The sequence below is a fragment of the Capricornis sumatraensis genome, chromosome 10 (genome assembly GCF_032405125.1).
Source record: "Capricornis sumatraensis isolate serow.1 chromosome 10, serow.2, whole genome shotgun sequence".
Classification (NCBI taxonomy): Eukaryota; Metazoa; Chordata; class Mammalia; order Artiodactyla; family Bovidae; genus Capricornis; species Capricornis sumatraensis.
The window spans coordinates 93873866-93901803 of NC_091078.1; the positions used below are offsets into that span (position 1 = coordinate 93873866).

General features: G+C 48.0%; 1 protein-coding gene across 1 annotated transcript in view; it reads left to right on the forward strand.

Annotated features, from left to right (window-relative positions):
• The first annotated feature begins 248 nt into the window (after window positions 1-248).
• NT5DC2 (5'-nucleotidase domain containing 2) overlaps window positions 249-27938 on the forward strand; it is a 51744-nt gene continuing 24054 nt past the window's right edge. Inside the window, exon 1 of the mRNA XM_068981737.1 lies at window positions 249-483. Within this exon, the coding sequence (XP_068837838.1) occupies window positions 249-483 (235 nt within the window). The remainder of the gene's footprint in view (window positions 484-27938) is intronic.

The window sequence follows — 27938 nt, forward strand, 5'->3', positions numbered from 1 at the left end:
GGGCGCAGACTTCTGGACCTCTCGGGAGACTGGGGGAAGGGGCCCGGCAGCCCGCCCTGCCCCGCCTCGCCCGGGACCTCCCGCCCCGCCGGGGCCGAGGGGCGCGCCCATTGGCGGACGGGCTCCGCGCGCCGCGCCCATTGGCCGGCCGCCGTGGGGGAGCACGAGGCCACCGTGGCGGGCGCGCAGTCGGAGGGGCGGCGGACTGGCCTGAGGGCCGAGGGCTGCGCGGGCGGCGCGCAGCGGGCATGGCGGGTGCGGGGCTGAGGGCGGCCGCTCGGCGCTGGCTGCCGCGCCGAGACCACGGCGGGCCGCGAGCCGCCTCGTCCTCGCCCTCCTGCCCAGGTTGCGGCCCCCCGGGTCCCGGCGCCCACTGCCCGGGAGCCCCGCGCTCCGCGCCCGCCCCGGCGCCGGCCGGCGGCGCCGCCGAGCCCAGCGCACACCTGTGGGCTCGATACCAAGACATGCGGAGACTGGTGCATGGTGAGTGAGCCCGAGCGGGAGGAGCGTCGGGGGTGTAGCCCGAGCGGCGGCAAGCTCCAGGGCACCGCTTGCGAGTCGGCCGGGACACGCCGCTCCTCGGGGGAAGCGCGGTGGTGGGGCTCGCCTGAGCGCCTGAGCCCCAAGGCCCGGCTGCCCTTCGGGAGGGTGGTCCTGGGGACGCGTGGTCCTGGGGACGCTTGGAGGCGGGCGCGCGCGCGCGGGGTTTGTTCCTCCGCTGGTTCTCAGTAGCTCCGGGGTTCCTGGAGCGGCCGCCGAAAGGCGGGACCCCGCCGTCTTTCCTCAGAGTCCCACCGAAGCGGAAACGCCCCCAGCCCCTTGTTCTCTTCGGGGCCCTTAGTTGGGGCGGGAGTACTGGGGACAAAGCCAGCCAGCCGGCGGCGCTGGCCTGAGCGGACTCGGAGGGACTCTCGACCCAAAGATGCTGACTGGACTCTTCGGACGCCTCTAGAGTCCGGCCCTCTCTGTCTAGGAGGAGAAGGCGTTGTTTGAGAAACAACACCAAGTCGTCCCAGCCCCGTGGAATCCAGAAGAGTTGCTGCTCCCTCGGTCGGGGCACTTTCTCCTCTGTCCTCTCTCCCTCGGCGAAACGGGCAGATGAGGCCCCGGTGAGGCCGGAGGGCGGAGAGGGCTGGAGGTTTGTCCTGGTGTCGGGAGCCCTGCCTCTGCAGCGGACAGATGTGGTTGGCTCCGGGCCCTATCTCTGGCCAGCTGGGTGGCGCTCAGCGCGCCTCTCCCTCGCGAACCCTCGGTGTCTTACATCGGAAAACACAGTCCTGCCGGGGCCCCTGCCTCAGGGTTGTGGCGGTGACTCGGAAAGAGGCCAAGAAGGGACAGGGGAGCTTCCGGAGGAGCCCCCTCCCCCCGGGAGTGACGCGGCTTTTGTTATCTGTAAGGACAAACGTGGTCCTGTCCGGAAGATTCCAAGTGACTGATCTGAGGCTTCCGCTCCAGCAGTGTGGAGACCTGGGAGTGCTGGGTGGACAGGACTCACCTCTTGAGAAGCTGAGGCAGAACAGGACCCCTGAGAAACGGTGGTTTTGAAGTCCTTGGCCCTCTCTGAGGAAGGTCCCTACCTTACCCCCCTACTGGACAGAACACTCCCGGGGTGCCAGTGTGTGGAGATGTCTTTGCTGTGCGCCTCCAGAAGACCTGTACAGCCGCCTGAGAAGCCTGTATTGTGTGTGTGGCGAGGAGACAGAGGGAGGTCTAGTGGGCTTTAGCTCTCCAGGGCCTGCCTGAATCTTCACATCTGCTCATAGACACTCAAGCTCCTCTAGATGTGATAAGGACAAGATCATTTCCAAGTTGCCCTGGTGAGTGCCAGGATGAACCAGCCCTACACACCTCATTCCTAACTCTCCCCTTCTGGCTGGTTTTTCTGGGGAGCAATTCTGGACATTGAGGCATGGTGATCCTGCTCAGTCACTTCTGACTGTTTGTGACCCCATGGGCTAGCCCGCCAGGCTCCTCTGTCTATGGTATTTCCCAGGCAAGAATATTGGAGTGGGCTGCCATTCCCTCCTCCAGGGGATCTTCCCAACCCAGGGATCAAACCCGTGTCTCCTAGTCTCCTGCATTGCAAGTGGTTTCTTTACCGCTGAGCCACCAGGGAAGCCGCAGAGGCATGCTGATGCCTGTGGGCAAAACTTTGTCAGGGAGCCAGGTCCCAGGCAAGCCCCCCCTTCCCCCCTTAACCCTGGCCTCAATGTGGCGACATTGGAAGGCTAGGCCAAGGGGCACAGTGATTGAGACAGGTGGGGTGACCTGAATTTAAATCTCAGCTCCATGGCCTACTGCTAGATGGGTTGGAGTAAGTGACTTTATCTCCCTAAACTCTGATTTCTTCATTTGGATGATGGAGGAATAAATGTGACCACCTCGGGGAATTGGAGTGGAGACTGAGCAAGGGGAGGCTTGAAGGCAGGGTCCACAGCCTCTGGGATGTAATGCCTGATGATCTGAGCTGGAGCTGATGTAGTAATAGAAATAAAGTACACAATAGATGTAAGGTGCTTGAATCATCTCAAAACCATCCCCCCATCCCCCATGAAAAAATTATCCCTGGTGCCAAAAAGATTGGGGATCCAGAAGCAGCAGGAGAATGGCCCCCATGAGTGGGTCTCATGGCTGCCATGGGGAAGAGCTGGCCAGGAAGCTGGGCGCGGCACAGTGAGACCAGTGAACCTGGGGGGCTGGTACAAGGGGCAGCGTATCCTCACCTGTCTCTCTGCACCACTGCAGCCTTGGGGAAGAAACTTGAGACCTTGTGGGCCCCAGACCTATGGTTTTCTCAGTGTAGCAGCTGGGCCGCAGGAGCCTTGGTCTGTGGGCTGCTTCCCCATCCTTCTTTGTTCCTGGAAGGATTGTCCATCCCTGGGAACATCCTCTGGGGCAGAGGTGAAAGCTTGCATTTGGCCAGAAGTCAGTGCCAGCAAGGGGTTGCACTGCCAAGCAGACCTCTCCCCTCCTGGGGAACTACTAGACTTTGAACTGAGCGTCACAGTTGACACCCAGGAACTTGGGACTGTTGGGAAGGGACATTGCAGAAGCGCTTAGCTTCCAAGAGAGCTGCAGGCAGCTGGGTCTCCTGTGCACCCAGGTGAGGAGTGTTCCATCTGTACCCATGAGTCTGGAGGGGCTGCTCTGCCAGGCCCCAGGGCCATCAGAGGAACCAGCTTCACCTGTTCCCCCACCCACGCGCTGTGCTGGGCTCCAAAGGAAAGGGGATGGGGTGGGGACTGTGTTCCTTAGGGGCCTCCAAGGTGAATATCTGTTGCAGGGCCAGAGGCTTCTGCTTCGAATCACAGCTGGTTGTGTCTGAGACAAGTTAATTCCCTGGGGGCCTGGGCTGTTTGGGCCTCAGCCATGCGCTAGAGGTCTCAGGAATGGGGCCACGTGGAGGCCCCAAAAGGCACCCTGTGTGGGCACCGAGTCCTGCCTGCTCCCCTCTGACCCCCTGCAAACCCTGTTTCCTTGAGGGCAGGAAGTATGGGCTCCACAGGGGCATTGCCCATTTCATCCTACATTTGTTGAGAGTCCAGGCAAGAATGCTGCCCAGAGCATGTTCTGTGGGACCCTCCTTTTATTTTGTAGTTTGATACAATTTTTATTTCCCCTTTAGAGACAAGGAAACTGAGGCCCAAAAGATAAGGTGAGGTGATTTTCCTGAGGTCACAAGCCAGAGAGGGCTTGGTTTTCTCTCTGACCTCAAAGCCCGTGCCCTTTTGTCATCCACCTCCCCCAGTGCACAGATGGGGAAACTAAGGCAAACAAGGCCAGGACTCCTCAGCCCCTTGGGAGTAGCCAGGGGATTGGGTGGCTATTACTGTGTCCTCAGAAGGGAACAGCCTGGTCAGTGGCCCAGAACCCATCACACACGTCCCCCCGTCGTAATTAGCAATGTTCTGTGGCTCAAGGTGATGCTGAAAATTCAGCTTCTGTGCACTGGTGCCAAATCAAATCTCAGAGACAGTTCTGGGTGAAGCAGAAAAAATTAGCTTTATTGCTTTGCCAGGCAAGGTTCCAGCAGGTTCCTGCATTGAAATACAATCTCCCAACGTGGGAGGAATCACTGAGGAATTTTGTAACAATGGCTCAAGACTGCATTTCCTGTTAAGATTAGGGTGTGTGCAGGGCCTGCACTACTTTAATCTCTGGGGGGCTCCTACTTTTTATTATTTATTTATTTATTTATTTGGCTGCATCGGGCCTTAGTTGCATCACGTGAGATATTTTGTTCAGGCAAATGGACTCTAGTTGTGGTGCTCAGGCTTCAGTATTTGGGGCGCACGGCCTTAGTTGCTCCAAGACATGTGGGATCTTAGTTCCCCAATCAGGGATTGAACCCTGCATTGCAAGGTGAATTCTTAACCACTGGACCACCAGGGAAGTCCCCATCTCCTCTTGATGAGTTTCTCTGGTTCCTCAAATCTTGCCTCGGCGGTTCCTCCCGCCCGTCTCTGCATCCTTTTCCTTCCCAGCAAGTGAATCTCTCTTTGGAAATCAGAGAAGGTCATGCAAGCTGGAGTCTCTTACCTCCAAACAAGAAACGGGAGACAGAAATGATTCCCTGCTCAGAACCCCCACAAGATCCTGCTCGGTTTCACTCCCCCTTTCTTTGTCACTCCTAGTCTTTTTTTTTTTTTCCTATTGGCATATAATGCTTAACCATGCTGTGTTAGTTTCTGCTGAACAACAAAGTGAATCGGCTGTGTGTATACATTTATCCCCCTCCATCATGAGCCTCCCTCCCACCTCCACCCACATCGCAGCCAAATGTGTCATCTCAGAGCTGAGATCCCTGTACCATACAGGAGGTTCCCACTACCCATCCATTTTACACGTGGTAGTGTACGTATGGCAGTCCTCATCTCCAGTTCGTCCCACACTCCCCTTCCCACATGTGTCCACATGGTTCTTCTCTGCATTGCATCTCTGTTGCTGAAAATAGCTTCATCTCTACCATTCTTCTGGGTCGAGAAGATCCCCTGGAGAAGGGAATGGCTACCCACTCCGGTATTCTTGCCCGGAGAGTTCTGTGGATGGAGGAGCCTGGCAGGCTATGGTCCATGGGCTCACAAAGAGTTGGAAACAACTGAGCGACTCATACACACACACACACACACACGCACACACACACTACCATTTTTCTAGATTCCACATATATGTCTTAATACCCAGGATTTGTTTTTTTCTAACTTTGCTCTGTATGACGGACATTAGATCCATCCACCTCTCTACAGATGACCCTGTTTCTCTGTTTAGTGGTGGGGCCACTTCCCAGGTGGTGCAGTGATAAAAGAATCCACCTGCCAGTGTAGGCAACCCAAGAGATGCAGGTTCAACCCGGGGTCAGGAAGATCTCCTGGAGGAGAAAATGGCAACCTCCTCTAGTATTCCTGCCTAAAAGATTCCATGGACAGAGAAGCCCATGGACCAGGAGCAGAGTCAGACACAACTGAGCATTCCATTGTATATATATGTATATATATATATACATTGTATATATTCTATGTATGTATATATATACATTGTATATATGTATGTATGTGCAATATATACATTGTATATATGTATGTATACAACTTCATTTTCCATAGACAATTAGGTCTCCACATTCTGGCTGTTATAAATACCACTGCAGTGAATATCTGGATACATGTGTTGTTTTGAACTATGGTTTTCTCAGGGTATATGCCCAGTCATGGGATTCTTGGTGGTATGGTAGTTCTATTTGCAGTTTTTTTAAGGAACCTCCATACCATTCTCCATAGTGGCTATACCAATTTGCATCCTCACAACAGAACAAGAAGATTCCCGTTTTTTCCACACCCTCTGCAACATTTATTGTGTGTAGATTTTTTGATGGTGGTCATTTTGACTGGTGTGAGGTGATACCACATGGTAGTTTTGATTTCCACTTCTTTAATAATTAGTGATGTTGAGCATCTTTTCATGTGCTTCTTGGCCATCTGTATGTCTTCTTTGGAGACATGTCTATTTAGATCTTCTGGCCATTTTTTGATTGGATTGTTTTTTTCAATATTGAGCTCAATGAGCTGTTTGTATGTTTTGGAGATTAATCCTTTGCTATTTACTTTGCTGATATTCTCTGCCATTCTTTTTCTTTGCTGTTGTTAGTTTTCATTGGAGTATAATTGCTCTACAGTGTTGCTAGCCTCTCCTGTGCAGCAGTGTGAATCAGCTGTATGTGTGCCTCTGTCCCTCTGTCCTGAGCCTCCCCTCCGCTGTCGCCATTCCACCCCTCCTGGTCGTTGCGCTCAGCGAGCTGGCCTCCCGGTGCTGCGCAGCGGCCTCCCGCTAGCATCTGGTTTCCCACGACAGCGCGGCTCTGTCGGTGATGCTCTCTCAGTTCTTCACTCTCCCCTTACGCTGGAGCGTCCAGAAAGCCCCTTCTCTACAACTGTGTTTCTATTCCTGCCCAGATAAAAGGTTCATCTGTACCATTTTCCAGATTCCACATATATGTGTTAGTATACATTTCCTTTGTCTTTCTGACTGACTTAACCGTCTCTGACAGCTTTCGGTCCATGCACATCTCTGAAATGACACTATTATGTTCCTTTTTGTGGCTTAGTAATGTTCCATTGTTTATATGTACCACATCTTTTGTTTTGACTTTATATTTTTGAAGGACAGCTGCTTTACAATGTTGTGTTGGTTTCTGCTATAAGACAATGCTATCCCGCCCCTTTCGATCCTCGCGCTCACTAAGCGGGCCCCTGTGATATGGCAGGGCCCCACTCTCACTATCCCGCCCCTGTGGATCCTTGGGCTCACTAGGCGGACCTGTGTGATACCACCTCCCACTCTCACTATCCCACCCCTTTCGATCCTTGCGCTCACTAGGCTGGGCCCGTGTGATACCACCTCCCACTCTCGCTCTCCTGCCCCTTTCGATCCTCGCGCTCACTAGGCGGACCCGTGTGATACCACCTCCCACTCTCGCTCTCCTGCCCCTTTCGATCCTCGCGCTCACTAGGCGGACCCGTGTGATACCACCTCCCACTCTCGCTCTCCTGCCCCTTTCGATCCTCGCGCTCACTAGGCGGACCCGTGTGATACCACCTCCCACTCTCGCTCTCCTGCCCCTTTCGATCCTCGCGCTCACTAGGCGGGCCCACATGATAAGGCAGCTCCCCCACTCTCCATCGTCCGCTTGGCGTGTTCCTCTCTCAGTTCGCCGCGCTGTCTCCATCCCTTGCTGTGTCCGCAGATCTGCTCTCTACCTCAGCATCTCTGTTCTGCTCTACAGATGGGATCATCTGTAACATTTTCCTAGATTCCATATATCTGTGTGTTAATCCGCAGTATTTGTTGTTTTACCTGACTTATTTCACTCTCTATGACAACTCTAGACCCATCCACATCCTGACAGGTGACCCAGTTTTGTTCCATTTTACTGCTGAGCAGTATTCCATTGTTTATATATGTAAGACATCTTTTTTTTTTGAATTGGAGGATAATTGGTTTCCAATGTTGTGTTGGTTTCTGTTTACGTCGGTGTGAATCAGCTGTAAGTATGCTAAGTATGCGTATATCCCTTCCCTCTTGAGCCTCCACCTCACCCCTCTAGGCATTCACAGAGCACCAAGCTGAGCTCCCTGCGTGGCCCAGCAGCTTCCCACCAGCTGTCTGCCGTTCGTGTGGTAGCTTGTCCACGTCACTCTGCTTTCAGTTCACTCTCCCGCTCCTTCCCCTGCTGCGGCTACACATCTGTTCTCTGTGCACAGTTCCCGCCCTGCAAGTAGGTCATCTGCACTACTGTTCTAGATTCCAGATAAATGTAAAATGGGATATTTGTTTTTCTCTTCCTGACTCACTTCACTCTTTATGACGTACACTGGATTCACCTACAAGTGACCCAGTTTCCTTCCTTTTTCTGGCTGAGTAATATTCATTTCTGTATATGTACCACAGTTTCTTTATCCATTCGTGTTTCCCTAGACAGGTTGTTCCCCACGTAAATACTGCTGTACTGAACACTGGGACACATGTGTCCTTTTGAATTATGATTTTCTAGGGTGTATGCCCAGTCGTTGGGTGGATGGGTGCTCTGATAGTTCTTTTATAGTCTTTTAAGGAACCGCCACACCATTCTCCCTCAGTTTACATCCCTACTAACAGTGTGAGAGGACTCTCGTCTCCACACCCTCTGCAGCATTGATTGTGTAGACTTTTAGGTGATGGCCATTGTGACAGGTGTGAGGTGATATCTCACTATAGTTTTGATTTCATTTCTCTAATAATTCATGATGAACGTCTTCACATCTGCTTCTCAACCATCTGTATATCTACTCTGAGAGGTGTCTGTTTAGGGCTTTGGTTTGTTTTTTGGATATTGAGCTCCACGAGCTGTTTGTATGTTTTGGAGAGTATTTGTTTTATCATCTGAAAATACTTTCTCCCATTCTTTTTTTTTTTTTTTTAACTTTTCAGTGGAAAAGCAACTACAGTGTAATTAGTTTCTGCTGTACAGCAGTGTCAGTCAGCTGTAAGTGTACATATATCCCCACCCCCCACCCCCCCCACCCCCAGTCTTGAGTCTCCCGAGAGACTTGCCATCCCACCCCTCTTGATCTTCACGGAGCACCGAGCTGAGCTTCCTGGGATGCCTGGCAGCCTCCTGCTAGCTGTCTGTTCCACACAAGGGTGCACGTCTCAGTGTGTTCACGTGCCCACTCTCTACACCTGTGGCTGTATTTCTGCCCTACAGATAGGGTCATCTATAACATTACTTCTAGATTCCACATATATGTGTCATCTATGATATTTTTTTCTCTTTTGATTTATTCACTCCGTATGGCAGCACTTTTATCCACGTCTCTATACGTGATCCAATTTCCTTTGTTTTTATGGTTGAATAATATTCCATTGTATATACATACCGCGTTTTTAAATTTTATTTTGGATTGGAGAATAATTGCTTGCCAGTGTTGTGTTGGTTTCTGCTGCACATCAACAAGAATCATATATATATGTCTATCTTCCCTCTGGCTTCTCCCTCCCACCCCATTCCCAATCCCACCCATCTAGGTCATCACACAGCAGAGAACTGAGCTCCCTTCGTTGTATAGCAGCTTCCCGCTAGATTTCTATATTATACATGACTGTGGATATATGTCAAGGCTAGTTGCTCAGTTAACCCCACCCTCTCCTTCCTGAAGGAACTTTTCGACAAGTTCCTTCTCTATATCTGCAGCTTTATTCCTCCCCTGAAAATAGATTCTTCTGTATCATTTTTCTGGATTCCCCATATAAGTATTAAGATACGATATTTCCTTTTGTCTTTTCAGACTGACTTCACTCTGTATGACAAATCAAGGTCTGTATTTCTACAAATTACACCAGTGTTGTTCCTTTTTGTGGCTGAATAATTGTCCTTTGTGGATACATATATATACACACAGGCACCACTTCGTTTTTTTTTTTTTTTTATGTATTTGTTTTCAATTGGTGTAGAATTGCTTTCCAATGTTGTTGGTTTCTGCTATTGAACAAGGTGAATCAACTATAAGTGTATATATATGTATCCCCTCTTTCATGACCCTCCCTCCCACCGTCACCATCCCACCCCTTTTGCTTTTCACAGTATACCAAGCTGACTGTGTGTAATCCGGCAGCTTCTCATTCGCTTTGTATTTTTTACGTGATAGTTTATCCATATCAACGCTAGCTACCCTTCCAATTCAACCCACCCTCTTCTTCCCTCACTATGTGTACTAATTTGTTGTCTTTCTTTGTCCTTATTCCTGCCTTGCAAATAGGTTCATCTATGCCTTTTTTCTAGATTCCACATACGTGTCTTAATATATGATATTTGTTTCTCTGTTTGGCTTCACTCTGTGTGACATGCTCCAGGTGCATCTACAAAACTACACGTGATCCAGTTTATTCCTTTCAATAGCTGTGTGACGTTCCATTGTATGTATGCACCACAATTTCTTTATCCATTCATCTGTCGAAAGACATTGAGATTGTGTCCGTGTCCTGGCTTATAACCCGTACTGCAGTGAACATTGGGGTACAAGTGCCATTTTAATTATGGCTTTCTCAGGATATATGGTCAGTCGTGGGATTTCTGGATCATACTGTGGATCTAGTTGTAGCTTTTAAGGAACCTCCGTTTTGACTGCATCGGTTTACGTTCCCAGCAACGGTGCCCTTCTCGCCACGCCTTCTTCAGCATTGTTAGTGGATTTTTTTTCCCTTTGGCGATGGGCCATTCTGACCCATATCATGTGGTACCTCATTGTAGTTTTAACTTGCGTTTCTCTAATAATCTGTAATGTTGAGTATCTTTTCATGTGCTTCTCAGCTGTCTGTGGTCTTTTTTGGAGAGAGATCTACTTTGGTCTTCCTCTCATTTTTAGATCTGGTTGGTTGTTCTTGGGATATTGAGCTCCACCATCTCCTTGTATGTTTCAGACATTGATTCTTTGTCCATTGCTTCATTTCCAAATAGTCCACCCCTCTTTTTTTTCTTTTTTTTTTTCAGTTTTCAGTTAGAGCCCAGTTGCTTCACAATGTTTTGTTGGTTTCTGCTGTACAATATGCATCAGCTGTAAATATACAACTGTCTCTTGCCTCTTAAACCTGTCTCCCACCCTTACATTCTAACCTCTTGGTCTTCACAGAACACCAAGCTGGCCTCCCTGTGGTATGTTGGGGTTTCCCCCTAGCTCTCTACTTTACACTTGCTGGTGATATGTGTCAGTGCTTGGGTCTCAACTCGCCACACCCTCTCCTTCTCTCCTTGTGTCACCTGTCTGTGCATTGGCAGATCTGTTCTTGCCCTGCAAATAGATTGAAATCTTTTCTAGATTCCACATATATGTGTTCATGTACTATATTTTTTTTCTGATTTATTCACTCTGTACAACAACATAGGTCTGTCCACATCCCTACAAATGACCCAGTTTCCTTCCTCTTTATGAATAGTATTCCACTGTATGTACATACCACCATTTTTAATTTTTTCTTAATTGGAGGATAATCACTCTCCAGTGTTGTGCTGGATTCTGCTGTACGTCGGTGTGAATCAGCCGTAAGCGCACATATGTCCCTTCCCTCTGGAGCCTCCCGCCGCACCCCTGACCCTCAGCCCACGGGCCATCACGGAGCGCGCGCGCAGCCCGTGTTGGGCAGCAGCTCCCGTAGCTCTGTGTTCCACTTGGGAGTTCGTCCATATCAGCGCTGCTCTTTCAGTTCACTCCGCAGATTCGTCTGTACCACTTTCTAGATTCCAATTATATGTGTCAATGTGTGATATTTGTTTTTCTCTTTGTGACTTACTTCACTCTTTATGATGTGCACTAGGTTCATCCAGGTCACAAGTGACCCAATTTCCTTCCTTTTTATGGTTGAGTAATATGCCATTCTGTATATGTACTATGACGTCTTTGTCCATTTGTGTTTCCTGATGGCTCAGATGATTTTAAAAAAAAATCCTCCTGCAATGCAAGAGACTTTGGTTCAAACCCTGGGTCAGGAAGATCCCCTGGAACAGGGCCTGGCAAGCCACTCCAGTATTCTTGCCTGGAGAATTCCATGGACAGAGGAGCCTGGCAGGCTACAGTCCATGGGGTTTGCAAAGAGTTGGACAAGAATGAGTGACTGACACTTTCACTTCACATAGACAGTTAGGTTATTTCCACATCCTGGCTATTGTGAATCCTGTAGCAGTGACTGTTGGGATACATGTGTCCTTTTGAATTATGCTTTTCTCAGGTTATATGCCCAGTCATGGGATTGCTGGGTGCTGTGATAGTTCTAAAGTATAGTGGCCAAAGTATTGGAGTTTCAGCCTCAGCATCAGTCCTTCCAGTGAATATTCAGGACTGATTTCCTTTAGGATGGACTGGTTGGATCGCCTTGCAGTCCAAGGGACTCTCAAGTCTTCTCCAACACCACAGTTCAGAAGCATCAATTCTTTGGTGTTCAGCTTTCTTTATAGTCCAGCTCTCACATCCATACATGAACACTAGAAAAACCATAGCTTTGACTAGATGGACCTTTGTTGGCAAAATAATGTCTCTGCTTTTTAATATGCTGTCTATATTGGTCATAACTGTTCTTCCAAGAGCAACGTCTTTTAATTTCATGGCCACAGTCACCATGTGCAATGATTTTGGAGCCCCAAAAATAAAGTCTCTCCATTGTTTTCCCCATCCATTTGCCATGAAGTGATAGGACCACATGCCAGGCTCTTAGTTTTCTGAAAGTTGAGTTTTAAGCCAACTTTTAAACTCTCCTCTTTCACTTTCATCAAGAGACTCTTTAGTTCTTCGCTTTGTGCCATAAGGGTGGTGTCATCTGCATATCTGAGGTTATTGATATTTCTCTTGGCAGTCTTGATTCCAGCTTGTGCTTCATCCAGCCCGGCATGTCGCATGGTGTACTCTGCATAGAAGTTAAATAAGCAGGGTGACAATATACAGCCTTGATGTACTCCTTTCCCCATTTTGAACCAATCTGTTTTTCCATGTCCAATTCTAACTGTTACTTCTTGACCTGCATACAGATTTTTCAGGAAGCAGATAAGGTGGTCTGGTATTCCCAACTCTTAAAGAATTTTCCAGTTTGTTGTGATCCACACAGTGAAAGGCTTTGGCATAGTCAATAAAGCAGAAGTGGATGTTTTTCTGGAACTGTCTTGCTCTTTTGGTGACCCAGTGGATGTTGGCAATTTGATCTGTGATTCCTCTTCCTTTTCTAAATCCAGCTTGAACATCTGGGAGTTCTCAGTTCATGTACTGCTGAAGCCTGGCTTGGAGAATTTTGAGCATTACTTTGCTAGCGTGTGAGATGAGTGCAATTGTGCAGTCGTTTGAACATTCTTTGGCATGGCCTTTCTTTGGGGTTGGAATGAAAACTGACTTTGTCCAGTCCTCTGGCCACTGCTGAGTTTTCCAAATTTGCTGGCATATTGAGTGCAGCACTTTCACAGCATTATCTTTTAGGACTTGAAATAGCTCAGCTGGAATTCCATCACCCCCACTAGCTTTGTTCATGGTAATGCTCCCTAAGGCCCACTTGACATCGCATTCCAGGATGTCTGGCTCTGGGTGAGTGATCACACCATCATGGTTATCTGGGTCATAAAGATCTTTTTGATATAGGTCTTCTGTGTATTTTGCTGCCTCTTCTTAGTACTTTTGCTACTTCGAGAGATGTCTGTTAGGCCTTTTGGCCATTTTTTATGTTGTTTTTAGGTTGTTTGTTTTTTGAATATTAAGCTGCATGAGCTCTTTGTATACTCTGGAAGGTAATCATTTGTGTGTTATAACATTTGCAAATATTTTTTCTCATTCTTTTGTTATCTTAGTTTTCAGTTAGAGTATAATCTCTTTACAGAGTTGTTTGTTTCTGCCTTACAACTGTTTCAGTCGGTTAAAAGTGTACATACGTCCGCCCTGTCTTGAGCCTCCCTCCCACCCTCAGCATCCCGCCCTCTGGGTCATCACTGAGTGTGAAGCTGAGCTTCTGTGACACCTGGCAGCCTTCCACTAGCTCCCTCTTGTACACGTAGTATCGTGTCCACCAATGTGTCCACAAGTCCATCTTCTACACCTGGTTTCCTGTTCTTGCTCTGATAATAGGTTCATCTGTACCATTTTCCAGGTTCCACATATGTGTGAGTATATGACATTTCCCTGTATTTCTGATTTAATTTACTCTTTCTGCTAACTCTGTGTCCATCAATATCTCTCCAGGTGACAGCTACTTCTTTTTGTGGCTCATAATCTTCTGTTGTAAATATGTACCACCTCTTTAAAATTTATTTTTAGCTGAGGGATAAACGCTTTACCATGCTGTGCTGCTTTATGCTGTGCATCAGCATGGCTTAGTTAAAAGTATACATGTATTCCCTCCCTCTTGAGCCTGCATCTCGCCCCCGGCGGTTGTCACAGAGCCCCGAGCTGGGCTCCCCGTGTTACCTGGCAGCCCCACTGGCTGCACCACACGCGGCAGTGCATCCCCGTCAGTGCTGCTCTTCCATCCGCCCCGGCCTCCCCTTGTCGACACAGCCATCGTGCCTGTCCGCATCTCTGCTCCTGCCCTGCGGATAGCGGCATCTGCACTGCTCTTCTCGAGTCCACCTAGATATGTCGCTATGGGAAACGCTGGCCTGGAGGAAGCACACGCTGGAATCAAGATTGCCGGGAGAAATATCAGTAACCTCAGATATGCAGATGACACCACCCTTATGGCAGAAAGTGAAGAGGAACTAAAAAGCCTCTTGATGAAAGTGAAGGAGGAGAGGGAAAAAGTTAGCTTAAAGCTCAACATTCAGAAAATGAAGATCTTGGCATCCGGTCCCATCACTTCATGGGAAATAGATGGGGAAACAGTGTCAGACTTTTTTTTTTTGGCTCCAGAATCACTGCAGATAGTGATTGCAACCATGAAATTAAAAGACACTTACTCCTTGGAAGGAAAGTTATGACCAACCTAGATAGCATATTGAAAAGCGGACACATTACTTTGCCAACAAAGGTCCGTCTAGTCAAGGCTATGGTTTTTCCTGTGGTCATGTATGGATGTGAGAGTTGGACTGTGAAGAAAGCTGAGTGCCGAAGAATTGATGCTTTTGAACTGTGGTGTTGGAGAAGACTCTCGAGAGTCCCCTGGACTGCAAGGAGATCCAACCAGTCCATTCTAAAGGAGATCAGTCCTGGGTGTTCTTTGTAAGGACTGATGCTGAAGCTGAAACTCCAGTCCTTTGGCCACCTCATGCAAAGAGTTAACTCATTGGAAGAGACCCTGATGCTGGGAGGGATTCGGGTCAGGAGGAGAAGGGGACAACAGTGGATGAGATGGCTGGCTGGCATCACCGACTCGATGGACGTGAGTTTGGGTGAACTCTGGGAGCTCTGATGGACAGGGAGGCCTGGTGTGCTGCGGTTCATGAGGTCACAAAGAGTCGGACACAACTGAGCGACTGAACGGAACTGATAGGATATTTGTTCTTCTATTTCTGACTTACTTCGCTCTGTGTAACATACTCCAGGTGCATCTACATCGCTACAGGTGACCTGATTTTGTTCCATTTAGTGACTGAGTAATTTTCCACTGTATATATGTACCACGTCAGTTTTAAATATCTACTTCTTTTCAGCTGGAGTATAATTGCCTTAGTGCAACAGCGTGGATCAGTTGTGAGCATCCATTTGCTCCCCCCTCTTGAGCCCCACTGTCCCGTCCGACTCCTCTTGGTTTTCACGTCGCGTCGAGCTGAGCTCCGTGGGCGGCACGGCAGCTTATCCACCTCGGTGCTACTTCTTCAGTTTGCCCCACCGTCTCCTACCACTGTGTCCAGAAATTTGTTCTCCATTTATTTCTGTATTCCTGCCCTGAGAGTAGGTTCATCCATACCTTTTCTCTAGATTGCATGTTCCACCTTTGTGGAATACCTTTTTTCACATTCCACCCGTGCATGTTAATATACAGTATTTGTTTCTCTCTCTGACTTTCTTCGCTCTGTGACATACTCTGGGTTCATCTTTGTCGCTACAGGCAATCCAATTTCATTTTTAATGGCTGTGTAATGTTCCATTGTATATATGTATCACAGTTTCCTTCTTCATCCATCTGTTGATAGACAGGACGTTTCCATGTACTGGCTGTTGCAGATTGTACTGCAGTGAATATTGGGGTTCATGTTTTGAATTGTGGCTTTCTCGGTGCAGATGCTGAATCATGAGATCATCGAGTCAGATGGTAGTTCTGTATGTGGTTGTTTAAGGGTCCTGCATACTGTTCTCCTTCCTGGCTGTAGCGGTTTACGTTTTCAGCGACAGTTGTAGGAGAGTGCCGTTTCTCCAGACCATTTCCAGCATTTAGTGTTTTTAGGTTTCTTTTTGATGATGGCCATTTTGGTTAGTGTGTGGTGATGCCTCACTGTAGGTTGAATTTGGATTTCTCTAGTAATTTGTCACATTGAGCATCTTTTCACGTGCTTCTTGGCTATCTTTGTCTTCTTTGGAGAGATGTCTACATGTCTTCCTCCCAGTTTTACATCTGGCTTTTTGTTTTTTGGATAGTGAGCTCCATGATCTCCTTGTGTATTTCTGACATTAATTCTTTGTTTTGCTTCGTTTGGAAACATTTCCTCCCATTATTTCACTTGTGAATTGGAGTCCAGTTACTTTACGGTCTTGTGTTAGTTTCTGCAGTAAGGCAGTATGAATCATCTGTGAGTACACATAGACCCCTTCTCTTGAGCCTGCCTCCCACCCTCACCATCCCACCCTTCCTGGTATTCACCGGGCAGCGAGCTTAGCCCCCGGGGGTGTCCGGCAGTTTTGAGTCTAGCCACTGCTTTGCTCTCGGTAGTGTGCGTATGGCTATTCATTCTCCCCATTGTCTCCTTTCCTCTCTGTGTCGGACAAATCTGTTATGTACGCGTGCATCTCCGTTCCTGCCCTGCAGGTACTTTTGTCTGTATGTCTTTTCTATATTCCATGTATCTGTGTGTTAATATGGGCTTCCCTTGTAGCTCAGCTGGTAAGGAACCTGCCTGCAGTGCAGGAGACCTTGGTTTGATTCCTGGGTCAGGAGGATCGCCAGGAGGAGGGAATGGCAACCCAGTCCAGTCTTCTTGCCAGGAGAATCCCATGGACAGGAGCCTGGTGGGGTGCAGTCCATGGGGTCGCAGAGTCAATCACAGCTGAAGTGGTTAAGGGCAGCACAGCACAGACACGTTAATATCCGATGTTTGTCTCTCTCTGACTTGCTTCACTCTTCGTGACATACTCCAGGTTCATCTACATCTCTGCAAGAGGCCCCGTTTCATTCCTTTTAATGGCTGAATAATTCCATTGTGTGTATATACCACAGTTTCTTTATCCATTCATCTGTTGATAGACCCTGAGATTGTTTGCATGTCCTGGCTTGTAAATTGTACTGCAGTCGACATTGGGCTGTATGTGTCACTTTTTAATTATGGTTTTGTCAGGATATATGCCCAGTCATGGAATTTCTGGATCATATTATAGTTCTATTTATAGTTTTTTAAGGAACCTCCACGTACTTCCTGTATCAACTTACATTCCCACCAACAGTGTAAAAAGAGGGTGTCCTTTTCTGCACACCTTCTCCAGCACTTATTGTTTTTGTTGTTTTTGATGATGGCTGTTCTGACCTGTGTGAGGTGATGCCTCATTGTAGTTTTGATTTGCATTTCTCCAAAATCACTGCAGATGGTGACTGCAGCCATGAAATTAAAAGACGCTTACTCCTTGGAAGAAAAGTTATGACCAACTTAGACAGCTTATTAAAAGCAGAGACGTTACTTTGCCAACAAAGGTCCGTCTAGTCAAGGCTATGGTTTTTCCAGTAGCTATGTGTGGATGTGAAAGTTGGTCTATAAAGAAAGCTGATTGCTAAAGAGTTGATGCTTTTGAACTGTGGTGTTGGAGAAGACTATTGAGAGTCCCCTGGACTGCAAGGCGATCCAACCAGTCCATCCTAAAGGAAGTCAGTCCTGAATATTCATTGGAAGGATTGATGCTGAAACTCCAATATTTTGGCCACCTGATGCAAAGAGCTGACATTTGAAAAGACCCTGATGCTGGGAAAGATTGAAGGCAGGAGGAGAAGGGGACGACAGAGGATGAGATGGTTGGGTGGCATCACCGACTCAATGGACGTGAGTTTGAGTAAGCTCTGGGAGTTGGTGATGGACAGGGAGGCCTGGCTTGCTGCAGTCCGTGGGGTTGCAAAGAGTCAGACACGACTGAGCAGCTGAACTGAACTGAATAACCTGTAATATTGAGCATCTTTTCATGTGCTTCTTGGCTATCTCTGTGTCTTCTTTGGACAGATGTCTACTTAGGTCTTCCTCCCGTGTTTAGATCCCGTTGTTTCTGTGTTGGATATTGAGCTCCACGATTGTATATTTTGCACACTGATTTTTTTTTGTCTGTTGCTTTGTTTCCAAAAATTTCCTTTTTTTTTTCCCCTCTGCAGTTGGATTCTAGTTGCTTTACAGTGTACAACAGCATGAGTCAGCTGTAAGTACACGTATGTCTCCTCCCTCTGGAGCCTCCCTCCCACAGCCCCTCCTCTCACCCCCCTGGGCCGCCACGAGCAGCGTGCTGAGCTCCCTGTGTTGCGCGGCAGCTTCCCATTGCTCTCTGCTCTATTCACGGTACTTTTGTCCATTTCGGCGCTCTTCTTTGAGGTCACCCCACCCTGTCCTCCCCCCGTTGCACATACTCATCTGTCCTCTGTGTCTCTGTTCATTCTCTGCGGGTACGCTCACCTGTGCTGCTTTTCTAGACTCCGGGTCTCTGTGTTTCTGTGTGGAATTTGTTTTTCTCTTCCTGACTCACTTCCCTCTCTGTGACGTACACTGGGTTCATCTGCGTCACTGCGTGGCCCAGTTGCCTTCCTTTCCTGGCCGAGTGATACTCCATTGCACGCGTGCCCCACCACTTCTGTGTCCATTCACGTTTCCACGGGCAGGTTGTTCCCACGTCCCGGCTGTTGTAAGTACTGCAGCAGCGAATGCTGGGATACGTGTGTCCTTTTGAATTAGGACAGGCTTCTGAGGTTGTATGCGCAGTCGTGAGATTGCTGGGCGCTATGATAGTTCTGTTTATAGTTTTTTAAGTGACGTCCATACCATTTTCCATAGTGGCTGTACCAGTTTTACATGTCCGCAACATTGTAAGAAGGTTCTCTTTTCCACACCCTGTACAGCATTTATTCTGTGTAGATTTTTGATGGAGGCCATTGTGGTAGGTGTGAGGTGATACCTATCGTAGTTTTGATTTGCATTTCTCTAATAATTCATGACGCTGAGTATCTTTTTATCTGCTTCTCGGCCGTCTGTATGTCTTCTTTGGAGAGTTGTCTGTTAGGACTTCTGGCCATTTTCTAAAAACATATTTTCATTCGGCTTTACCAGGCCTTGGCTGTGGGCCTGTGGACCTAGTCCACTGCCCCGGGGTCAGATCACCGCCCCTGTATTGGAGTGCAGAGTCGCAGCCCCTGGACCACCGGAGAAGCCTCTCAGCCATTTTTTGATTGGATTGTTTTCTGAATATTGAGCTCCATGAGCTCTTTTAATCAAACAATTACCTAATTGTTTACTTAATGTTTTATAATCAAACGGTTACCTAATTAGGTGACAACAGCCACCTAACCTCTGGGTGGCTTTATCTCGGGGCTTTCTATTCTGTGCCACTGATCTGTGTTTTGTTCTTGTGCCACCTGTCATGATTAGTGTCGCCTTTTGTTTTCTAATTCATCTTTGGCTATGCAAGGTCTTCCCTGCTGCGCACAGGCCCTCTCCAGGTGGAGCAAACAGAGCTGCTCTCCAGTCGCAGTGGCTTCTCGGTTTTCAGAGCCAGGACTCTCAAGTGTGGGCTCCAGTGGTTGTGATGAACAGACTGAATTGTCCTTTGGCATGTGGGATCTTTCTGGAACAGGGCTCGAACCTGTGTCTCCTGCATTGGCAGGCGGAATCTTAACCACTGGACCACGAGGGAGGCTACTGTAGCTTTGTAGTGTAGTCTGAAGTTGGGTGCCTAAATCCCCCAGCTTCATTTTTCTCTCTCAAGATGGGTTTGGCTATTTAGAGTCTTTTTTGTTTCTGTACACATTGTAACATTTTTTGTTAATGTAACATTGTTTGTTAAGAGTGTCCTTGTTAGATTCCCTTAGGGATTGTATGGAATCTGTAGAGTGTTCTGGGTAACATAGTCATTTCCACTTTATTGTTCCAGGAGAAGAACAAGGCATATATCTGCATCTGTGTCCTCTTGATTTCGTTTTATAGTTTTCTGAGTACAGGTTTTCTGCCTCCTTAGGTTTATTCCTAGGTATTTTATTCTTTTTGTTGCAGTGTTAAATAGGATTGTGTCCTTCATTTCTCTTACTGCAAGTTTTTGTTGGTGTGTGAGAATGCAAGAGATTTCTGCGCATTAATTTTGTGTCCTGAAACTTTACCAAACGGATTGCCTCTGGCGGTCTTCTGGCCGCACGTTTAGGATTTTCTGCGCATAGCACCATGTCTTGCGCAAACAGTGACAGCTTTACTTATTTTCCAACTTGTGTTCCTTTTATTTCATTTTCTTCTCTAATTGCCGTGGCTAGGGCTTCCAAGACTGTGTTGAATAAGAATTGTGAGAGTGAACATCCTTCTGGTGTTCCTGATCTTACAGGAAATGTTTTCGTTTTTTCACCATTGAGAATAATGTTTGCTGCGGATTTGTCATATATAGCCTTTATTATGTTGAGGTACGGTCCCTCTGTGCCCACTTCCTGGAGAGTTTCTGTCATAAATGGGTGTTGAATTCTGTCAAAAGATTGTTCTGCACCTATTGAGTTGATCTTCTGTTTTTTATTCTTTAATTTGTTGATATGGTATATCACATTGATTTGCATCCCTGGGATAAATTCCACTTGATCATGGTGTATGATCGTTTTAATGTGTTGTTGAATTTTGTATTCTAGTGTTTTTGAGGGTTTTTGTGTCTGTTCATCAGTGATGTTGGTCTGCAGTTTTCTTTTTTTATGAAATCTTTGATATCAGGGTAATGGTGGCCACATTGAATGAGTTTGAGGGTATTCCTCCCTCTGCCATTTTTTGGACGTGTTTGAGATGGATAGGTGTTTGCTCTTTGTATATTTTGATAGAATTTGTCTGTGAAGCCATCTGGTCCTGGATATTTATCTGTTAAAAGCTTTTATTTTTAATGACAGTTTCAATTACAGTACTTGTGATTGATCTCTTCATGCCTGTCTGTTTCTTCCTGGTTCAGTCTTAGAAGGTTGTCCCTCTCTAAGAATTTGTCCATTTCTTCCAGGTTGTCCATTTTATTGGTATATATTTGCTTCTAGTAGTCTATTATGATTTTTTATATTTCTGCCATGTCAGTTGTAACTTTTCTTTTTTTCATTTCAAATTTTACTGATTTGAACCCTCTCCCTTTTTTCTTGATGAGTCTACTTGAGATTTATTAATATGATTTACCTTTTCAAAGAACCAACTGTTAATTTTATTGATCTTTGTTATTGTTTTCTTTATTTCTATTTCATTTGTTTCTGGTCTGATCTCTGATTTCTTTTACTATCTTTGCGTAATTTTTTATCCTTCTTTCTCTGATTTAGGTGTGAGTTAGATTTGTTCATATACATATTTTAGTTATTTTTATTTATTTATTTAGCCTGGGCTGGGTCTTTGTTGCATGCCAGCTTTCTCTGGTTTCAGTGAGTGGGGGCTATGCTTTATTGTGGCGCGGTGGCTTCTCATTGTAGAAGGTGGGCTGTAGGTGTACAGGCTTCAGTAGCTGCAGCATGTGGCTTCAGTCATGGGGGCAGCAGGCTCAGCAGTTGTGACCTGCAGCCCTAGAGCACTCAGGGTTCAGTAGCTGTGCCGTGCAGGTTCGGTAGTTGTGGCCAGCTGCTCTTGAGCGTGGTCTCCGTAGTGTGGCACACATGTGATTGCTCCGCAGCATGTAGACTCTTCCCAGGCCAGGGGTCAAGCCCGGGTCCTCTGAGGGGCAATCGGATTCATATCCAGTGTACTACTGGGGCTGTCTTAGATTGCTTGAGCGTCTTGCTTTTTGAGGCTAGATTGGATTGCTCCAAACTTCTTTCTTAGAACTGCTTTTTCTGCATCCCAGAGGTTTTTGGTCAGTGTTTTTATTGTCGTTACTTACTTTGGGGCTTTTTGGCTGGTTTTCTGGGTTTTTATAGGTGCACTGTATCTTGACTGCTGTGTGCAGGCTTTCTCCAGTTGAAGCGACCTAGGGCTACTCTCTCGTCGCCATGCACACGCTTCTCATTGCAGTGACTTCTTGCTGCAGAGCATGGGCCCTAGAGCGTGCGGGCTTCAGAAGTGTGGCGCGCAGGCGCAGTGGTTGAAGTTTGCCAGCTCGAGAGCTCGGGCTCAGTGGCTGCGGCACACGGGCTTGTCCTGCGGCTTGTGGAATCTTCCCAGCCAGAGAGCAAACCCCTGTCCCCTGCGTTGGCAGGAAGATCCTAAGCCACTGGACCACCAGGGGAGTCCTCTGTGTGTTTTTTTCTTTTTTTGCTTTTAATTTCTTCAGTGATCTCTTGGTTAATTATAGCATATTATTTAGCCCCTCTGTGTGTTTATGTTTTTCATATATTTTTTTCCCTGTGAATGATGTTTGCCGCTGCTGCTGCTAAGTCGCTTCAGTCATGTCTGACTCTGTGCGACCCCATAGACAGCAGCCCACCAGGCTCCCCCGTCCCTGGGATTCTCCAGGCAAGAACACTGGAGTGGGTTGCCATTTCCTTTTCCAATGCAGGAAAATGAAAAGTGAAAGTGAAGACGCTCAGTCGTGTCCAACTCTTCACGACCCCATGGACTGCAGCCTACCAGGCTCCTCCGTCCATGGGATTTTCCAGGCAAGAGTACTGGAGTGGGGTGCCATTGCCTTCTCTGGTGAATGATGTCTAATCTCATAGTATTGTGGTTGGAAGAAATCTCTGATAGAATTTCAGTTTTCTTAAATTTAGTAAGGCTTGTTTTCTGACCCAGGATGTGATCTGTCCTACAGAATGTTCCATGTGCACTTAAGAAGAAAGGGTATTCTGCCAGTTTTGAAAGAAATGTTCTATGTCAGTTAAATCTGTTGGGTCTGTTGGGTGATTTCAAGCTTGTGTTTGCTTATTTATTTTCTGTCTGTATGATCTGTCCATTAGTGTAAGTGGTTGAAATGTCTCCACTATTACTGTGTTACTGTCGATTTCCCCTTTTATGGCTATTAGCATTTGCTTTATGCATTGAAGTGCTCCTGTGTTGGGTGAGTAAATATTTATAATTGTTATATCTTCTTGTGAGATTGACCTGTTGATCATTATGTACTGACCCTCCTTGTCTCTTGTAACAGTCTTTATCTTAACGTCTATTTTACCTGATAGGAGTAATGCTATTCCAGCATTCTTTTGATGTCCATTTGCGTGGAATATCTTTTCCATTGCCTCACTTTCAGTCTGTATGTGTCCCTAGGTCTGAAGTGGGTCTCTTGTAGACAGCATATATATGGGTCTTGTTTTCTTCGTCCAGGCAGCCAGTCTGTATCTTTTGGTTGGAGCATTTTAATCCATTTACATTCAAGGTAATTATCCATGTGTGTGCTCCTATTAACATTTTCTCAATTGGATTTCTTGTGTCAATGGCTCTTTTCCTTCTCTTGCCTTTTTAGCCCGCTGCTGCTAAGTCACTTCAGTCGTGTCCGACTCTGCAACCCCATAGACGGCAGCCCACCAGGCTCCTTCGTCCCTGGGATTCTCCAGGCAAGAACACTAGAGTGGGTTGCCATTTCCTTCTCCAAAGCAGCAAAGTGAAAAGTGAAAGTGAAGTCGCTCAGTCGTGTCCAACTCTCAGCGACCCCATGGACTGCAGCCCACCAGGCTCCTCCACCCATGGGATTTTCCAGGCAACAGTACTGGAGTAGGGTGCCATTGCCTTCTCCATTTTTTAGCCTAGAGAAATTCTTTTAGCATTTGTTGTAAACCTGGTTTGGTGGTGCTGATTTCGCTTTAGCGTTTGCGTGTAAAGCTTTTTTACTTTTCTCTTTCGGCTGAACTTGGCAGTATGTGGGATCTGGTTCCCTGACCAGGACTCAAACCCGGAGCCCCACTGCGTTCGGCCACAGGGTCTTAGCCACTGGAGCACCAGGGAAGTCCCTGAGTATGTAGTTTTGTGTGGAAAGGTAAAAGGTATGAGAAAGCGTAAGGAAACCAGGCTCCCGTTCGGCTTGTAACTAGTCCTCAGGGTTTCCCAAAGGGCGAGATGTCCACTTCTCGGGAGGTTGTTTGCTGGCTGCAGGCAGGCCTGACAGGTCAGCCTTTGGTACCTTCTTGCGCTAGAGTGAGGTGCCCACGGTTTTACTCCACCCAGGTTTAGCGTGAGTGGAAAGAGGAACGGGGTTGAGCCCCTTCCATTTCTCTTCCAGCTGCTGCTCAGTCCTGGCTCTTCCCACAGCCCCAGCAGCACCGGCTCCTGCCTGCGAAGGGCTGCCAGGGAGCTTCCAGGTGAGAGGAGGCCTGGGGACGCGCGCTCAGGCACGTGGCTGACGTCGACCAGCCTGTTGTTCAGTTCAGTTCAGTTGCTCATTCATGTCCGACTCTTTGCGACCCCATGGACTGCAGCACGCCAGGCTTCCCCGTCCACCACCAACTCCCGGAGCTTGCTCAAACTCATGTCCGTCAAGTCGATGATGCCATCCAGCCATCTCATCCTCTGTCGTCCCCTTTTCCTGCTGCCTTCAATCTTTCCCAGCATCAGGGTTTTTTCCAATGAATCAGTTCTTCACATCAGGTGGCCAGAGTATTGGAGTTTCAGCTTCAGCATCAGTCCTTCGAGTGAATATTCAGCGCTGATTTCCTTTAGGATGGACTGGTTGGATCTCCTTGCAGTCCGAGGGACTCTAAGAGTCTTCTCCAACACCACAGTTCAAAAGCATCAGTTCTTTGGCGCTCAGCTTTCTTTATAGTCCAACTCTCACATCCATACTGACTACTGAAAAAACCATAGCTTTGACTAGACGGACCTTTGGTGGCAAAGTAATGTCTCTGCTTTTTTAATCTGTTGTACATAATGTTTAATTTTTACCTCTTTTGTTAGAATTATTCGTCTTTTTTAAAACTACCTATTTATTTTATCGCAGTACAATCAGCTTACAATAATACCGTGTTTGTTTCTGCTATACAGCAAAGTAACTCATGTGTACACATACATACGTTCTTTTGGGCTTCCCTGGTGGCTCAGACGGTAAAGCGTCTGCCTGCAATGCGGGAGACCCGGGCTCGATTCCTGGGTTGGGAAGATCCCCTGGAGAAGGAAATGGCCATCCATCCAGCACTCTTGCCTGGAGAATCCCATGGACGGAGGAGCCTGAAAGACTATAGTCCATGGGGTCGCAGAGTGGGACACGACTGAGCAACTTCACTTTCGCTTTCATACATTCTTTGTAATGTTCTATTCAGTTATGGTTTGCGCCATTAGACTGAGTCTGGTTCCCTACCCTGTACGCTGGGACTCTTGTTCGTCAGTTCTTTTTTTGGTCTGTGTTGCGGGGGTGGCTGAGCGTCTTCTTTGCAGTGGGCCCGCTTTCTCTATTGCAGCTCTTAGCCTTCTTAGCTGTGAGCCTGGGCTCTATAGCACACACTCAGTGATCGCAGCTCCCAGATTCTCTAGTTGTGACCTGATTTAGCTGCCCCGTGGCACGTGGGATGTTAGTTCCTCAACCAGGGGCCTGACCTGCACCCCTTGCATTGGAAGGCAGACTCTTAACCACTGGACCTCCCGGGACACCCCCGTTTATTCTCGATGTCAGAGTTTGCGTCTGCTAACCCTACCTTCCAGTCCGCCCTCCCTTCCCCCCGGCAGCGGAAAGTGTGCTCTGTGTCTGTGCGGCTGTTTCTCAGGCGGCTTCATTTGTGCCCTGGTTTTTCCCCGCTCTGTTTGATGGTCTGTCACTGTCTCTCACTGTGTCTCTCTTTCTCCCTCCCAGCCTCCCTCTTTCTTTCCTTTCCTCCTCTTCCCCCCTCCCTCCCTCTCTTTCTGTTTTTGTCTTGCCCTGTCTGTCTTTCTCCCTCCCTCTCTCTTGGACTCTCTCTCTCTGCCTCCCTCCTCCTCTCTTCCTTTCTCCGTCTCTCTCTGTACCTCCTTCTCAAGCTCCCTGTCAACCTCTCTCTCTCTTTCTCCGCTTCTCACACTTTTTCTTTCTCTCTCTCTCTCTTTGCCCTGTCTTTTCCTCTCCTTTCCGCTCTGTCTCTCTTTCTCTCGTTCCCCGTTTCTCTCTCTCTCTCCCTGTCTCTCTGTCCCTCTCCCTCCCTCCCTTTCTCTGTCTCCTGTCTTTTTTTCTCTCTCTGGGTCTCTCCCCGCCTCTCACGCTTTCTTTCCTTCTCTCTCTCTGTCCCTCTCCCTCCCTCCCTCCGCCCCCTCTCCCTGTCTCCTCCGAGCCCCTCTGGATCTCTCTCTTTCCATCCCACTCTCTCTCTCTCTCCCTCTCCCTCTTTCTTTCTCTGTCTCCTGTCTCTCTTTCTCTCTCTGGGTCTCTCCCTGCCCCCGTGTCTGTCTCACGCTTGCTTTCCTTCTCTCTCTGTCCCACTCCCCCCTCCCTCCACCCCATCTCCCTGTCTCCTCCTCTCCTCTCCCTGCTTCCCACTCTGGGTCTCTCTCTTTTTCTCCCTCTTTCTCTCTGTCTCTCATGTGTCTCCCTCCCTCCCTCCCAACCTGTCTCTTGGTCTCTGTGTGTGTCTCTCTCTCTCTGTGAGTGTCCCTCTCCCTCTCTCTCCCTCCCTCTCTCCACCTCCTGTTTTGAAGAAAATGTTCACTTTCATCTCAGCTTCAAAGGATGTGTTAACAAAAGCAGCCACTCATTATATACAAGTGAGTGATACCCTTATTCATTAGAGAATTATCTAGCGTATTTCAATATACTAACATCACAAGAAAGGACAGAAACAGCAGAAGACACCTCTCCAAAGTGGGTTTTGACCAACGTCCACACCTGAACAGCGCTGGGAAGTCCCGTGACACAGCACATCTGGATTCCCAGTTAGGGAAAGGACCTAGGCAGCAGGTCCTCTCCTTGGGTGAGACTTCAAAAACTGCAGTTTGGGTTCCCACTGATAATCCCAGCATGCACACTGAAATCCTGGTCGGTCTGTGAGCAAGTAGCAGCTCTGGTTTCACGTTAATGCTGTCTGTTTTGTTCTGTGAAACTTGGAATGTTGTTAAGCCTGGCCAAACCCCCTCCAGGGGCTCAACAGTTTGGAGATCCTTCCCCTATCTAATCTAAGGTGCCCCTATCTAATCTAAGGTGCCCCTATCTTATCTAAGGTGCCCCTGTCTTATCTAAGGTGCGAGGCTTGGAGTCTTAGCAGACAGGGTCAGGGGTCTGCTCTGCTTGGTCTCTGAAGCCTAAACCAGACTGTCCATTTGCTTCCCCACGCGTCCCTCTCCCTCTCCCTGCCCGCCCCCCTTCTGGCTCTGCCTCTCTGCGTCTTTCCCTCTCCCGTCCGCCTCCCTCTCTCCTCTGCCTCTCCTCCCTTCTGCGTCTCTCCTCCTTCTCACTGCTCCCCTCTCTTCTTCCCTCCTCTGCCTCTCTTGTCACTGCCTTGCTCGCTCTCCTGCCCTGTCTCTCTGCCTGTTGTTACCTCTCTCTCTCCCTCCATTCCTGTCTGTCTCACTCTCTGTATCTGTTTCCCTGTCTTTCTTCCTTCCTCACTCCCTACCTCTGTCTTACTTTCTCTGATTGCCTCTCTCTCTCTGTCTCTCTCACGCTCTAATTCACCGTCTCTGTGTTTCTCTCTCTCTCACTCTCTCCTCCCCACCAGGCCCTGCCTCTCATTCTTCCTCCCTGCCCCTCTCTCCCTCACTCATTCATGCTCGCCCGCACCCCCCCGCCTCCTCCCTCTCTCCCTCCCTCTCTGTTTCTCTGCCTCTGTGTCTCTCTCTCCTCGTCTCCCTTTCTTCCTTTCTCTCCCACCTTCCTCTTTCTCTCCCGTTTTCTCTCTGGTTCTTTCTCTGTGTCTTTCTCTTCTTCCTCCCTCTCTCTCTGCTTGCCCTGTTTTACAGTCTGCATGTCAGTGACGTCATACGGCATTTGGTCTTTCTGACTCACCTCACTCAGTGTGAGTATCTCTCAGCGCACCCATGTTGGCTTCAGGTGACGTTGTTTTGTTCTGTTTTATGGCTGAGCAGCGCTCCGTTGTGTCTATGTACCACATCGATATCCGTTCACCTGTCCATGGGAATTTAAGCTGTTTCCATGTCTTGGCTTCTGTGTGTTGTGCTGCGTGAACATAGGGGTGCATGTATCTTTCTGAATTAGTTTGTTTATTCATTTATGGCTGTGCTGGGTCTTTGTTGGCGCGGGTGGGCTTTCTCAAGCTGCAGTAAGCGAGGCTCCTCTCTA